General features: G+C 47.2%; 1 protein-coding gene across 1 annotated transcript in view; it reads right to left on the bottom strand.

Moving 5' to 3' along the window:
* SNTB2 (syntrophin beta 2) overlaps positions 1-16832 on the bottom strand; it is a 33473-nt gene that overhangs the window by 15611 nt on the left and 1030 nt on the right. Inside the window, exon 2 of the mRNA XM_083454565.1 lies at positions 1043-1256. Within this exon, the coding sequence (XP_083310691.1) occupies positions 1043-1256 (214 nt within the window). The remainder of the gene's footprint in view (positions 1-1042; positions 1257-16832) is intronic.

The following is a 16832-nucleotide window of genomic DNA, read 5'->3' as shown; positions in this document are numbered from 1 at the left end:
GTGTGAGAGAGAGAGAGAGAGAGAGAGAGAGAGAGAGAGAGAGAGAGAGAGACTCCAGTCCAACTTTCATCTCCCCTCCGTGGAAGGAAGCCAACGTGCGGATTAGATTTGCATCCTGTCTACGCCCAAAGCAAACATATCCTGAACTTCCAGCAGGGACAGGTCGGGACAACTTGCAATAAATAATACGACTGGCCTCTTGAGCTCAGGACCCCTCCAGGACTCACAGCTCTGTGTCCCCCTCTTACCACCACAAAAGCAACCAGCAAGAGGCATCCAGGCAACCCACAAGAAGGGCATGATGGCACCTGCCAGTCAGAGGCATGCCCCCTTGGAACAGCAAGGGGTCCTCTCCAGGCAAATAGCCACTGACTGAGCCATCTGCCCAGTGAAGTCATTGCAGACCTTTGCTACAAATGAGGAACAGAGCTGGGATGTGGAATTAGCAGGCTGCCCTTCCCCTCAGTCCCCCTCTGTGGTGAGGCCTCTGGGCTGTGAAGCTTTCCCAATTATCACTAGCCCTCCTGCCTGTCCCCAGTGGAGACAGGATCGCTGGACGGCAAAGGGGTGCAGCTTTCCCCCTGCCACTGTGGTGCTAAGGAGAAGCTACGTCAGTCCAAGTTCTTCTTCTTGGCCACATAGGGGCGTCTCCTCTATGGAAATCTGGCAGCCCAACCTGCAGGCCCCCACCCTGTCCCTTGACTCCTACGCATAGCCCTCCTTGCTTGTAAAACAGAAACCAGAATACTCAACATTTCTGGAAATCTGCATAATCCATCCCGAGCAGCACAGCACACTTGTTTTTCTTGGCAAAAAGAGCAGCGAGCACTCAGCCCTGCTCATTATTCTCAGGGTATGGCTGTGGCGCTGAGCAGTGTGGGATATTAGGAAAACCAGGCCTGGGAAGTCATGAGCGTTTGGGTCTCCCTCCAGCTCATGCCACTGGCTCCCCGTGAAACCAAAACGAAAAGGAAAAACAAAACTTCAGCACCACCACTGCAATTTGAGATGCCTCCCCTCCTCCTCTTTCATCTGGGCTCACCTGTTCTCCAGATCCGGCATGCACAGGTTCCTCGCAGCGTAGCACATCTTCAAAGGGATCACCTTACGGTCCTTGGCAGCGCCATGGTGCTTTGGGGAGCCAGAATCCTCGCTGCCGCTAAGGCTGGGCGATTGTGGAGCTACCCCATCCCAAGGCAAATCCGACACCAGCGACGGCTTCTTGATATAAGGGCTGGCTTCCCGCATATACTTCACTAGGAGCAAACAAACAAAAAAGATCCAAAGGCAAAGTGAGCTGGCTTATATGGAGAGTGGAGGAGTCCCTACAGCCGCAATGTTGAGGATCGCTCAAGAACCTGAGCATAAACCATAAAATGCACCAGTGGGGCAAGGAGGGAGAAACAGCAGCCCAGCCCCCCACAATCAGGGTTAGAATAGGATGCCCTTCTACCACCTGGCCTGTTGATGGGGCTCAGCTCTTGCCGGCTGGCCGGGGCCTTTTCAGCAGCTCATTTCCTTTTACTGTTTAGTCTACAGGCTCCTTGGGAAAAGTGGCAAACACGTTTATTCCACAGGAAAAGGTGTACAGATGGAATAGGATGAGTCACAGGAAAGCTCTCCTTCAACAGCCAACAAAGAGGGGATGGGAACAGCTTGTCTCTGGCCCAACAAAGGTCAGAGCTCTCCAAACTCTGAAGGGCTCAGGCAGGCAAAGAGCTGGGAAGCTCAAGCATAGATGAGGACTAGCAAAAAGGAGAAACAGGTGGAAGGTGCCTCCGCTCTGGAATTATTTATTTCTTAGATTTATTATAACCCCAGCTATCCTGCAACCCCAGCTATCCTGCAACCATGACCACTGGTCCTGTTAGCTAGGGATGATGGGAATTGTAGTCCCAAACTTCTGGAGGGCTGGAGTTTGCCTATGCCTGCCCTACAACAGCCCTATGAGGCAGGTTAGGTCAAGCTACAGCAATTGGCCCAGTGTCACCCAAAGAGTTTCACAGGTGAGTGGGAACCTGAGCCCTGGTCTCCAAGGTCCACTACACAACATTGGCTCTCTAAGATATTTACTTGGCCCGTATGCGATCAATCCTGCAACCTTGGCATTATTAGCAGCATGTTCTAACCAACTGAACTAACTGAGCACTAAGAATCTACATGAAACATATTCTCACACTACTGAGAAGTTTTCTGTGCTTTATGTTTAATGCAAAAGTCGATTAGGGCTGTGCAACATTCCTGGGGGAGACCTGCCTACTTCAGGACCTCTCCTAAACCAACAAGCACCAGCCAGATGCAAAAGACTAACACAGCACTTGAATTTCCCTAGAAACAAATCTGAATACCAAATTGTCTGCTGCTTTCCAGAACACCTGGAGTGTCTGAGATGTTGCCTTCTTGTGCTAATCATTTCTGAGCATCAGCATTGCCCCCCCCATGCAGACTTATACCTGCTTCTTGAAGGTGACAGGTAAGATGGGTTTGTGATAGGTATAAGGACCACATGCGGTGCTTTCACCAGGAGAGCTGCACGCTGCAGGGATCCAGAGCTCTGCCCTTTTGCTTTCAGGAGCAGATTACAGCAAAAAGGCTTTGGGTTTCTAATCCCTGCTTGCAAGAACGTGCCCTTTCCTCAGTAACAAGGCCAGGATCTCCTAGCCCTAAGAAGCAAAGCTAGAAGCTGCAGCAAGACTCAGCAGGTGTGTGCCAGAGAGACAGCTGATGTTTTTAGACAGGGGTGGGCGGCAAAGCCTGGCTCTACCAAATGCAGACCCAGACCACCCCACTACAAACATGGACTCAAAATGGTCTCTCTCTCTTTCATGCTGTGCATAATTCTGTCCAGTGAGATTTAGCAGCACGATACGCTGAGGCAACCACTTTACCCTGAGTGGGGGAGTGGGGGGGGGGGAGTTACAGCTTCCACACCGGAAATTCAAAGTGAAGTTCAACACTGGCCATGAGTCATCTGCTAAGAAGGAAATGCAAAACAGCTGACTGATGGGGCTCTTGCAAACGATCTGCCTGCTTGCTCAAGGAAGGAGGCAGCAGCACAGGGTATCAACCAGGAAAAGCAGAGCCCTTGAGAGGCCGCCATCCTCTCAGCAGCGGGCATCCTACTCAAGGCTGAACCTTGGTCAGCTCTGTAAGGCATCCTCATTCTCCCAACTTGGTGCCCTCCTGGTGTCTTGGACTACAACTCCCATCAGCCCTAGCCAACGTAGCCATAGGATACTGGGGCTGAGAGTCCAAAACACCTGGAAGGGACCAGGTTGGGAAAAGCTGCACTACAGCATCGCTGCCATTAGGATCAGACACTGCCAGCTGCCTCTTCTGTGCAGGACGTTGTCTCTGGAGCAGCTGGTTCTATGTTCTGCTTCAGCAGGACTGAGAAACCATAGAACCACAGAATTGTAGAGTTGGAAGGGACCACGAGGGTCATCAGGTCCAACTCCCTGCAATGCAGGAATCTGCAATGCAGGATGTGGAGCTCAAATGCACCATCCTGAAATTAAGAGTCTCACGGTCTACTAACTGATCTATCTCAAGAGTCAGGACCCACCCCCACCCCCCGAGCTTGAAACACGAGATCCTGTTTTATGTTAAAGAAGTTAAAATGAAGAGAGCATCTTCTACCAACTGTAGGCAAGAGCAACGGAGAGCAATGCCTGGCCTCTCTTCCACCCACAATTTCCTTCAGTACTGAACCATCCATTCACACTACTGCTGATGTGCTGGAACAAAACCTGTCCAGGCCACCAGGCTATACTGCAAGGGAAGAAGCCATTTTGGTGGAGTTGATTCCAACCATTCATCCCAAAGTCAAAACATGGGCCATTCGCCACAGCCACAAGGCTTTCAGCAGCTGGTTCCCAGAAACCACTAATTCTCTATTACAGTACAATGTGATTACCCACTCTGGACAAGTTCTGCTTGTATTTGTGCTCTTTTCAACTTAGGAATTTGCCTAATATACTAGTAGGTGGCAAGATTTAGGGTGATATTCAATTAAGTCCTGCTCAGAGTATACGCACTGAAATTAAGCAGCTTGAATTAGCCATGTCCAGGTAACTTCAATGGGTCTATGAGGAGTGCTGGCATGCCACCCCCATCCCCAGTAATGCCACTTGCTCCATTTGGCAGAAATTCTTCGGGGCTCCAGCCACTGGAGATTTGGGCAGCTGAATCCAGGACGTCCCACCATTGAGCTGCAGCCTGGCTTCTGCTACAAGAGCCGACTGCATTCCCTTCTGAAACTGCAAGGGATCCACTGTGCCCCATCCAAGTACACAGGCCAGATCCCCCAACTCACCTACACCACTGTGCATGTGAGGCTGACATGAAGAGCCCCCCAAATCCCACTTTTTTGATTACAACTCCCATCACCCCAGGTCAGCCAGCACAGCATAGTGGTACCTCGTGTCATATACCGTCCCCCTTACGAATGCTGCAGGTTACACGCTCTGCTAACTTGGAAGTAGATGCCCCTTGTTGCGACCTTTGCCCAGGGATGCTAGCAGAAGTTGCACTCCGGCGGCGCAGCAGCAGTGGGAGGCGCCATTAGAGAAAGCGCGCCTCATGTTACGAGCCGTTTCCTGTTACGAACAGAGCTCCATAACGGATTAAGTACGTAACACGAGGTACCACTGTACAGAAAACTGGGGACACACACTTCTCTTGAGGATCACAGCATATCATCCTAACAGAGTGCCCTGCAAAGTTGTTTCATGGACACTTTATGGTGCCTCGACTTTTCAGCATCACAACTGAAAGTCACTCTGATGTGCAGAGAAGCACAGGGTACCCCAGCAGGATCTGCTTGTGTACTCTGGGGCAGCAGGTGTTGTCCAACACTGTCCTCCTCAACAATCGTGCTGGCAAGACACCTGCCAATAGAAAGCAGCACAGCAGACTCTGGTGGGAGGAAGGGAAAGCAACCTGCTTATGTTCTAGGGCAGCCTTTGCCAAGCTGGTGCCCTCCAGATGTTTTGGACTGCTGCTGCCATCTGCCACAGCCAACAGGTTGGCAAAGACTGCTCTAGAAAGTGGAGCACCCCACCCATGTCATTCACTCTCTACTCCTGCCCTGTTAGGGCTAGTTAGCTAGTTAAATTTATATCCCGCCCTATACCCGGTCTCAGGGCGGTTCAGCTCACATTGCTGGAAGGACAGGAAAGGAAGTGAATGAAGCAGGGTCGACACTCTGGGGCTATCTTTGCAGTCACTGCAGGATGGCTGATCAAAGATTTATTGGCTAAACTTCTCCAGGAGCAGCAGAGAAAACAAAAGCTTCTTTCCAAGGCCAGAGGATGGACAGCAGAAAAACAATCCTCAGGCAGGCAGGCAGGCATTTAGCTCTCACAAATTAGTAAATATTCACTTTAATATATGAGAGCTTGTTGCTGTCTTTCGTGGCTTTTCTGGAAAGGAAATCTCTCCCCTATCTCCATGATGGCCAGAGGGAACCTGGAATGGGCCCCGCACAGGAATAGAGGTCCACACACCACACCCTCTTTGCAAAAACAATGTCATTAAATCAGCCTCTCCCAACTGGTGCCCTCCAGAAGATTTGGATGACAACTCCCATCAGGCCCATTTAGCACAGCATGACCGTGGTACCTGGGGCTGATGGGAGTTGTAGTCCATAACATTAGAAGGGTGCCAGATTGGGGGAGATTGATAAAAGGGGATCACAGCACAATGAAAAAGAAGGACCAGCAGACCAGTTCCATACAAAATAAAAAGAGAAGCTCACAAGGGGATCCTGTGAAAAGTAGCTGTTATTTTGAAAAGGACTCCAGATTGCTATATTGTTATGCCGAATGCATTTTTGAATGTATCAACTTTTCATCAGAAGCATCTAAAAAACCTGCTAAAAATAATTCAGATGTGCACAAAAATGTATTATCTTAAGACTGTATGCAAGCATATTCCGCCAATACATTTTGATGTATAAGAAGAGTGCCTTTGGGACATATTTAACGCACAATATATTAAATAGTATTGGAAGAAAACTCTCCAAACCCCACTATTCCTTGAATTTTTTTGGTGATAAATTTAACAAGAAGAATCTTCCGCTCCATAAACGGAATCCTTTGAACAAACAAATATGCATATCATGGAAAGAAAAGACACTTTTAATTATCAATAAAAAATAAATTATTTTGGGGCAAGCAAAGGTTCTATTAAAAATTTCCTCAGTAAAGAAAAAGACCTGCTTTACTCAGTTCACCTTTCCCCTCCCGAGTCCATACAGACATACAGGTAACATAAGCAGGGAAGAGGTTGTTTCATTCAAGCAGAGGAAGGCGGCAGGTGGAATGCACAGACCATCGGAGGGGAAGAGGCAGAGCCAAGGCGGGCCTGGGTTGACCTATGGCCAGTCACTGAGATGCTGCTGCCAGCACAGGAAGCTGCCCAAACTGGCTGGGTAGCACCTTGGCACCCCACATTCTGCCCCTCCCTCCACATCAAACAACTTTTTTGGTCGGCCTCCGGTACAAATCTAGCAAAAGGAAATGCCACCTTCATTTTTGCTCTTGCAAATGTAAAGTGATCCCTAATAAAGTATGAGAACAAGTTTGGCATAACAGGGATCAGCTTGCAGTTTGAATGAGGTCTGACCTATCTAGGCGGTGGAAGGAAGTGGCTCCATTTCTCAGCTGTACAAGACTGGTGGGCTGGCCAAAATCCTTCCCCCTTCAGAATACCCAAGACATGCTTCCCCCTTCAGAATGCCCAAGAAGGGCAAAAGCTTGAAACATAAGCCAACTCCACAGAGGCAGAACACACAAGGGCAGGACAGGTCATTTGTCCATCTAGCCCAACACTGCCTACACTGACCGGCAGGTGCCCCGCCAGGGTTTCTTTCCCTTCACCTGCCGCTTTTAAACCGGAGGTGTTGGAGACTGATCCCAGCACTTCTACAAATGCTTTATCACTCAACTACAGCCTCCTCATGCAGCAGATAGTTAAAACTATGGAATTTGCTCCCACTAGAGGCAGCAATGGCCTCCAATTTTAAAAGGGGATCAGACAAGTTTACTACTTGCCAGGATGGCTATAGTTTACTTCCACTGTCAGAAGCATTATATCCCTGAATGTTAGTTGCTGGCAATCACAAATGGGGAAAGTGCTGCTGTTGTGTTCAGGGCCTGCTTGTGAGCTTCCCATGGGGGCATCTGACTGGTCAGTGAGGATGCCAGACTAGGTGGGCTCCTTTGGCCCGATTCAGCAGGGCTATTGTTATGTTTTTAGCTACAGTACTGCTAAAGGTTGGAGAGGGAAGGTGGTACTTAACTCCTACAAAACTAGCAAAAATGTATAGGACAAGTTCAAATATCTGCTGGAAATGTAAAGAAAAAGAAGGTACGTTTTATGACATGTGGTGGATTTGTAAGGTGCTAAAAGCTTTCTGGGAGATGACATATAACGAAATGGAAAAAAATGTTTAAAATAACTTTTGTTTAAAAAAACGAAAAGCTTTCTTATTAGGAATTACAGGTACTAACATCCCAAAGGAGCAGAAAAGACTTTTTAGGTATGGAACAGCCGCCCGGATGTTACTAGCCCAGAGATGGAAAGAAGACAAGGTCCTACCAGAGAGGGATGGCAAACCAAGCTGATGGACTATGCTGAAATGACAAAACTAACTGGAAAACTCAGAAACCAAGAGGACAAAAACTTTATAAAAGAATGAGGAAAATCTACAAGTTATATAGAACACTGTAAGCAGTTGAAAACATTGGCAGGATTTTGATTTCACTTGTAGTGTAATAATTACCATGGATAATATGGATTGATAATAGAATTTGGAAGAATATGCAGTTTCAAATGTTTAATATGGGACCTCATGGAAGGGGTGGGGGGAGGTCTCGAGATTTGGAGTAATCTCTGTTTATGGATATATATTTGGGGTTTTTTATATATAACTTTCTATTTGTAAAATCAAATAAAAATGATTTCCAAAAAAATGAAAAAAGCAGAGCTTTGAACTGTACACTATATGGGGTTTTATATACATATATACATATATAAAGTTGGAGGGGAAATAATATCCAATGCCGCTCACTGTCAATGCTCCTTGTGAAAAGACTCGTCTTATGTTCTTATGCAGCATATATATGTAGTGGATTTGTGGGTGCTGATGATACCATTCATCCTCCCTTGAAACCTCTGTACGGAAATACCTTAAGGCCATGGAAAATGCCAGGAAGTACTGAGATGAGATCTGTAGTACTTCTGGCAGACTCTGATCTAACTGTGCCTGCCTAACACCTTCATCTTAATACAGTGTCCAACTAGAGGCTTTGGGTTTCCATGCCAGATGCAGCCTTTGCCTCCACCCTCACCCACCCAGCCCATCAGCTGCCTTCCTGTTTTTCTTGCTCACTCCTTTGCTGCATTTTAGTCGGTCCAAATAAAGGGTCAACTGATTCCACCGTGACTTTTTGATTTGTTTTGCAGAAATGTTCACTGCATGGTGCTGCCGTCACAGCAATACTTATTCTCTAATTACTTCTTCTCTAGTTGCAAGCAGAATCTGAACTATCCAGTAGTGAGATGCTTCACAACCCTTGCAGAATTCCTTCTCAGGTCAGGAGGCAATCTTCCAAAGTAGTGTTCCCTAACCTGGTGCCCTTGAAATGTTTGGACTACAACTTCCATTAGCTGCAGCCAGGGCAGCAAACGGTACTACAGAAAGTCAATTAAACAGACTGTATACTGAAGTGCAGGAGGATTTAGTAACCTCCACAATCCACACAACAAGTGCCAGGTCCAGCCCTTTCCAGGGATGTTAGCATCCCAATGCCTTTGGTTTGTGCTGCTAGGCCAAGCTAGGCATTTTATAAAAAAGTTCATACACAAGTGCTATAAAGGGCCAAACCAGCTGGTCCAAATGACAGTCCTGTTAAACAAGACGCCAAAGAGGTGACCATTTAATGAACATACACATCTGTCTCTATTTTGGAAATGCAGCTTGCAAGATCTCAAAGGAAGACAACCTGTGTTACAGCAGAGAGGAGGTGCCTTCCCTCTCTTCCTGCCTCCAGTGAGCCTCTAAAAAGCCCAGATGTTTCAGGTCTCTCAATTCTAAACAGCCACAGTGCCAAGTCCAAAGACATTTTTAGCCCTAAAAGGCAAGAAAGCAGAGGAAACATTAAAGACACAGTCTCCTGAGTAGTCCTGGTTTCGGCAGGGTGTGGAGAAACTCTCCTCCTGCAACACTCTTCACCAGCAAATTCAGAACAAGCAGATTTTATGCCAGAAATACAGCTGAATCCACAACAGCCAGCTGCCTGCTCTGGAGTGCTTGCTCTTGAGTCAAACAGCAGACAAGCCCACAGTCCAACTGCAGCATCCAATATACTCTTTACGGAAAGTTATGAAACTAATTTCAGCCTGGGAACACCCATCAGCTCACAATAAATTAAGACAGAGGGGGGGAAAGCAAACAGCAGGCAGCAAAAGACAACACAACTGTTTATGTCCGGTTAGTGGCAATTCAAAGGAGCCATAAATGTCTCATTCACTCCGAACTCTCTTCCAGCAAAGCTCATGAAAGCCCCATTAAACAGCAGCTAAGTATGCCACGCTCTTTCCAGGCCCGCCTGGGCACAATAGACAATGTGCGCAACTAACGGAAAACAGGCCGCGGCCACATTCGGAGACCGTGAAGCAGAATCATTGGCTTTGTTTCGAGGTGGAGGGTTTTGGCTCTAGCACAGACTTTCCCACCGTCTTTGCAAGAGGGAGGTGGAGTGTTTGCCCAGCTGCCTCCCCTTCTCCCTGGCTCTTGCTCCCAACCTTTTGGGTGATGCCAGCTTACTTATGAGGACCACGCAGCCCCCACTGAGGGGCCCATTCAGCGCCTTCATAATGCAAGGAGAATATCAGTTGCTTTAAGGAGGGCACGGGACACACTTGGAACCAAGCCCCTTCTCCTCTTGCAGAAGCACAAAGGCTTCCTCTTCTAGGAGCCCAAACAGGAGTGCTGCAGGGAAGCCTAGCATCAAATCCTCCAGACTTTTAACCATGGAGTGTTAATGCTTTAATGGAGCTGCAAGGGCTCCAATGACAATTGAGAATGTGCATCTTCAACCTTCTGCCTGTCCCATGTTGTTTTCTGAGATAGCACCCCTCTCCCATCTCCATAACCAGCTATGCACCACTGGGGGTGTGGCGGTGGGATGTACCTATATCAGAGCACCGCAGCAATAAAACTGCTAGCACATTTGCAAAGTTATGCAGGGTCTGTCTGGTATGGTTTTCATGTCTGAATTTCATCCCAGCAGACCTCAAAACAGTTTGTAGGGGGACAGAAAGGTCCACACCCGGTGGATTTAAACTAATAATTTTAAAAACTAAGACCCAAAACACCAGGAGATTCTGCCCTTCTACCTTACATCTGTTTGGGCCCTGGGGCTCTACAAGACAACTTTCTGCAAAGTCTCAAGTCCTATCCATTGCTCTCAGAAGCCTCCCAGCTAGAAGACTATGTGTGTGAAGAGGACGCCCAAGCATCGTATAGTTATGGACCACCATTTCTACACCCACACCCACCTTAATCAAGTTTTGGAAACCAGCTCTGCAGCCAAGGTGTAGCCACGTCCCCGTATCTCTCCCCAGTGTGATACTATAAGAGCTCAAGGTGGGCAAAGATGTTAGAAGGAAGCTTGACAGGAAGAACACTGTGCCCACTCAGCGCCTGGCATTTGGCTGCTCTGCTAAATCACGCAGCTCGTGCCCAAGGGTGTATTAAAGGGTAATCCTCATGCAGCTGCTGGCTTGCCCTTCCTATCTATCTTGGCATTTAATGTCCCACGGGGCAGGCAGCGAGATATACATTAGACAGAGGCAAGCCAGTGACAGAAGTCAGTATGTCAAAAAGGAAGAGTCAATGGGGGGAAAGGAAGCCTGATCTGGTTAACCTGAGCTTCACCAATCCCCAGCACACAGTTCTCTTTGGTCAAACAGCTTAGCAGCCAGGGCAAGGCTGGAGAGAGCCACACAAGCTTAGCAGCCAGGGCAAGGCTGGAGAGAGCCACAGCAGGGAGACCGAGTGTTTAATATTAGCCTCCTGGAGGCAGAGGGCTTATCCCAGGATTACACTCATCTCCCTCCACCTTTAATCTGCTCCTCTCCTTTTCTGAGGATGGGTGGCTGAATGCAAACTAGGGAACCTGGATGGGGGAGAGGGAGGAGGGAAGTCCATTTCCTCTGTGCACAATTCAAACTGAGTAGAAAGCAGTGCTGCCTCAGCAGTTAAAATGAGCTACACAGCTGGCTACCAGATGTGGACCAACTAACACACTGGTCCAGAAGTTGCTTTCTAACAAGGTCACAAAGTTAAATGTTCCCCTCTTCACCAAAGCTGAAATGCTCCATGCCAGAGCAAAGACTCCAGAGGCAGGCGACTGATGAGTTTCAGGAAATGGTTGCAGGAACAGCTGACCAACTTTTCAAGCAGCAGCAAAAAATAGCCTGAGAAGGACATCCCATTGTGAAGTGCAATAGCTGAAGAGTGTTATTCCACCCTCCCACACACAGGGCGGGGGGGGGGGGGGAGAGGAACCTTGGGAATGAAAAGTGCAACCTGATTATTCCATGCCAGAAGGCAAAATATGTAAATATCACAAGAGATTAAGAGCTGGGAGCTTAAAGTAGCCTCCAGAGAGTGGCTGTGTTTAGGGTCAAGAGGCAAGGAGGGTTTGGAAAAATAACAAGACAAATACTCAAGGCATGCTGGAGGGATGGTCAGAGGACACAGAGTTGGACTTCTGAAATCTAATTAACCCAGGATGTATTTGAGAAAGTTAGTGGAGAGCAAGGCAGTGCTGAGGAAGATGGAAAAGGCCCTGGAGGAAATTCTGAACAGGATAAAGGTAGATCCAGGGTGCTGTTATTTGGTCTAACCAATGCAGCCTTAGTCCCAGCTAGTGCTCTGCCCAACCCAGCCCTTTGGTTCTATTTGCATAGGATGAAGACCAGATGCTTCTATGGAGCATAAAAGGGGAGAAAGGAGCTGGAGGGGTTCTGGCGATAGCTTAGAACAGGGGTCAGCAACCTTTTTCAGTTGTGGGCTGGTCCACCATGCTTCAGACCATGTGGTGGGCCAGACTATATTTTGAAAAAAATATAAACAAATTCCTATGCCCCACAAATAACCCAGAGATGCATTTTAAATAAAAGCGCACATTCTGCTCATGTAAAAACACCAGGCAGGCCCTACAAATAACCCAGAGATGCATTTTTAAATAAAAGGACACATTCTACTCATGTAAAAACATGCTGATTCCTGGACTGTCCGCGGGCCAAATTGAGAAGGCGATCCAGCCCACGGGCCCTAGGTTGCCTACCCCTGGCTTAGAAAAAGCCTCCATTGCTGATACTGGATGCCAGACACTGGTCTGTGAGCCCTGGAGGTAATTCCCCCCCCCCCTTTTTTGCAACTTAAATTTTTATTAGTTTTCATCAAACATACATTCCAATACGTTCATTGTATTAATACATCTCCTACATAACATTAGCTCTATTGAGCTTTGGACTTCCCAGAGCCCTGGAGGTAATTTCTATGTAGGGACAATAGCCAAGCCTCCCCAAACCTGGTGCCTTCCAAGTAGACTACAACTCCCAGCAGCCCCAGCATCATACGGTTATGCTGGCTGAGGTTAAAGGCAATTGTAGTCCCAAAAAACTGGAGGGCGCCAGGTTGGAGATGGCTAGATGAGCTTTAGCTGATGAAGCCACTTTTCTTTCCAAGTCAGTTCTGGGACAAGGGCAGAAGCTGAGGGACTGTTTGTTCCAAGCTCCCCCACCCCAAAAAGATAACAGCAACAGCCCATAACTAACCCTTTGCTCCCAGGAGAAGGCTAAGCTTGACTCATATCCACTCATCAAGAGAGAAGGGAAAGCTGCATTTGACTCAGCAAAAGCCAAAGCAGCTGTTTAATCTGGCACCAGTAGGGCTAGGAGAGGAGAGCTGGGACACTGGTGGGTCAGGCTCCAACCTCACAGCACTTTTTGGCACAAGAAGACAAAGCCCCATCTCACAATCTCCTGCAGTCGCAGCTAGAGCATTCCTCCCACTTGAACCAGGCTTTATCCAACCATGTAAACACTGGTAGGCCTACCAACCTTTTGTTGCAGTCACACCCTTCTTTTCCGAAATGGATTCTCAAATTTGGGGTTGCCACAAGGTTAGAACTCTTGCCAGGTTTTTAGCTGTCCGGTCCCTCCTACATCCGGAGGTATTTTTAAATAGCTCTCAGGAGCTTCAAGTGTCACTTAAGGGTAACACAAAGTTCCTGGCCAAAGCAGTATCTACATGCTTCCTTTTTGGGAGGCAAAACCCGCTGAGAATCTCTGCTCCACAGGCTGAATGTGGCCCTCCATGTCTCTAGGTGGCCCTCAGGATTCTTCCCAGGTCATGCCCCCGCACTAGTACTGCTCTGTGCCCTTAAGAGCCTTTGCCTGGCTGGAATCTGGACCTCAGGCTCCAAAAACTAAGCACTATCAGTGCTGGAAAGCAATGCAGATCCTTTTCATCTGGCTGGATGCTGGTAGAGCTTGTGGGTTACAACCAGAAAGTAATTATATGTTTGTGGCCTTGGCTATAGCTCAGGCAAAGGCAAACTTGGCCCTCCAGATGTTTTTGGGACTACAACTCCCATCATCCCTAGCTAACAGGACCAGTGGTCAGGGATGATGGGAATTGTAGTCTCAAAACATCTGGAGGGCTGAGTTTGCCTATGCCTGCTATAGCTGGTCCACTCCCCTCATCCTACAGGATCTCTATCTCAGTCTCTTTCAGCCATTTGGCAGCATCAACATAGACAGATTTTGCACGTCATGATTTTGGGTAAGGTTTAAGATTTTCCTTTCTTCCTCCAATTTAATTTTAGCCTAGATGTTGTCAATTCTAATGAGACTAAAGCTAAGCAACAAGGAGAAGCCTTCTGAACATTTCCTTCAAAATTCTGCTTTTGCATATTCTCAGGGAAAGGAAACACACAGCATGGGGTATATCTGGAAGAAACACAGCTTGTTCCAAGCCTACACACCTTTCAGCTGTGAAAATGGAAATGGCAGAAACACAGAAGTAGGAACACAGAAGCAGCTGAGCCCAGGACCAGCACCATCAACAGATGGTGATGAGACCCAGAAGAGCTTTGAACTGGGACCAGAGCTCTAATCTCCTTTCAGCCTCATCAGGAGCCATGTTTACTATGGAGCATTGGAGCTGTAAACCCGAATACAAACCTTGGTTTCAGTTAGTGGTTTCTCTGGAGAGAGCTAAACCACAAGCCCAGGTTCAGATGACACTGAAGTCAAACTGTGGCTCATCTTAGCACAGCCGCAAAACGGCCAGACAGAAGCAAAATGATTGTAGGCTCCCCTCTGAAAGCCCACGCTTTGTTCATTTGCACTAAGCCATGCTTTGACACAGTGTTATGTACAAACAGGATCAATGAGGTCCCTTCTATACATTTAAAGCACTATTATACCATTTTAAGCAGTCATAGCTTCCTCCAGAAAATCCTGGAAACTGTAGCTTGTCAAGAGCGTTGAGAGTTTGTAGGAGATCCCTATTCTCCTCACAGAACTAGGGTTGTCAAAAGTTGCCTGAGAAGAGGGATTGTTAAGCCATGCTGAGAACCACAAAAACAACAACATAGAACAAGTAGCAAAGCAAAATATCAAGAAATCAGAAATTTAGGCAACCCAGCAGCAATCAGTTAAAACCATAAGCCTGAGAGAAAAACTGATGTGTTTTAATCTGGTGCTTAACAATAGATAGCGTAGGGGCAGCTGGATGTATATGGGGAAGGAATTTCACATCTGCTGTGCCACAACGCACAAGGCCCTGCTCCTCTAAAGGGACACATGTGGCCTGCTCACCTCCTTCACAAGCCTGCAACGTAGGTTAGGCTGAGGTCACCCATGGAGCTTCAGGCATGAGAGGGAATTTAAAACTGGCTTTGCTCAGCCCAGGATGGACACCCAATCCCAGTGACATTTACTAACCAGCCTACACTAGTATACATACTGTATATTCTGACCTCCATTGTGTGGTCTGAGGTCCCAGCCACAAGCCAAACAAAAGGCGCAGATGTACAAGAAGTAAAACACACACCCTCCCCCACCGCTGAGAACCAAAGCTTGGGAGCAACACTCTCCTCCCACCAGCTTTTCCTTAACGAAGGGCACTTAAAAACACGACTGTTTACACTGGCACAGAAGGTGGCAGCAGCACTTCCCACTGACTGGCACAGTCAGTCATCTGCAAACCTTCTCCCCCTCCACTTCACATTTCCAAAATACACATTCCAAGTGACAGAATCACACCCCGGCATAAGCAGGGAGCCTGTGCTGTCATTTCTTCTTAACCACTAAGGCAGCATAATGATTAAAGACACTTTAAAAATATCCCCAAGTTTTCGTAACTGTACGCACTCCATCGACTTCCCCAAGAGCTCCCACCCCCCAGAAAGAACTTATCCCGAGGTTAAATTAACTGTACTATCGCATCAAATAAGCACGTAAATGACAGCCTGTCTACAGGTCTGACAAACCAGGCAGCTAAGATGATTATGGACAGGCATTCTCAACTGATGCTGCTTTCCAAGCAAGCCTCTTTCAGAGTTTGACTATACTGCTTGCCAGCTGGAAGTCCACCATCTCTTCCCTTCAGGTTTTAAAAGGCTAGTTGCCCTGCATTCCTATGAAATCCAACCATTACTGCACACTCACATTTCCTTCACACTGTCTTCCTAGAGTTAGCACACAGGCAAATTAACCGAGCAGATATTGCCAAGTATCACAAAAAAGCCACAGTACTTGAAGAAATAACCAGTTGCCAATTCAGTAAAAGTGACTTTTAAAATGTTGTTTTTAATTGCTGCTCTGCATTGAAAACTTTCATGTAACTATAGGCTGACTCTGGTAAACTAGCATAAAAATCCTTTTGACAAATAATTCATGTCTATAGAAAACTTGCACCGTTAAAGTTAAAATAATCCACTACAATTTCTTTTAAAAGTTAAATTAATTCACCATCACCATTTGCTAATTTGCTTTTGTAATTAAGTATCAGACTGGTTCTATTGCTTTTGTTCTATTAAAGTTATGCTTTAGAAATACTTGATGCATATTCGACTAGTTAACTGCCCAACCTTAATCATTATGAACTGTTAACTTCCATGACGCTGCTGCCTTCCATGCTTCAGTTTCCAGTGACTGACCTCTTGGGCCACACTAATCCAAAAGTTTTCCAATAATGCGTCATGTGCTAGTGTCAAGGGCAAAAAAAGGAAAGTGGGGACAAGTAGACCAGGGTTTTGCTATTTTATTTTAGCTCCTAACCAGAGTGTCAGACAACCCCCAGGACCACACACAGTGCTCCAGCCTTTGCAAAGCAGCTCCACCCTTACTGGTTATGACTCCTGCAGAACCAGACCTGCAAACTGTTTCCACGCCTAGGGACCAAGTCTGGGCTCATGAATATAAAAGCGAGAGTCAACGGATCAGTCCAAACAAGCCCATCCCACACTGAGAAAACACCTGCTTACACCAAGGGGCTTGCCAACTGAGAGAGTTGGATCATTCTGATGTCGGGACCAAGACAGATGCAGCCAGGGACAATGTTCAGGGCATGGAGTTGAGGCGTGGAAAGCAACATTGCCCGGCAAAGTTACCCGCGAAGGCCAGACTTGGAGAGTAGAGCACACCGTGGAGCTTGGGTGAGGGAAGAGTGAGCAGTGCAGGAAACGATTCTGGACAAGCTCCCAAGGAAGAATAGAAAAACTTTACTCCCAGGAAATCAGCTG

This window comes from Podarcis tiliguerta (assembly GCF_965153285.1).
Source record: "Podarcis tiliguerta genome assembly, chromosome: 8".
In the NCBI taxonomy this organism is placed as follows: Eukaryota; Metazoa; Chordata; class Lepidosauria; order Squamata; family Lacertidae; genus Podarcis; species Podarcis tiliguerta.
The sequence above is the reverse complement of the archived record's forward strand: the minus strand, read 5'-3'. Positions and strand labels throughout refer to the sequence as shown.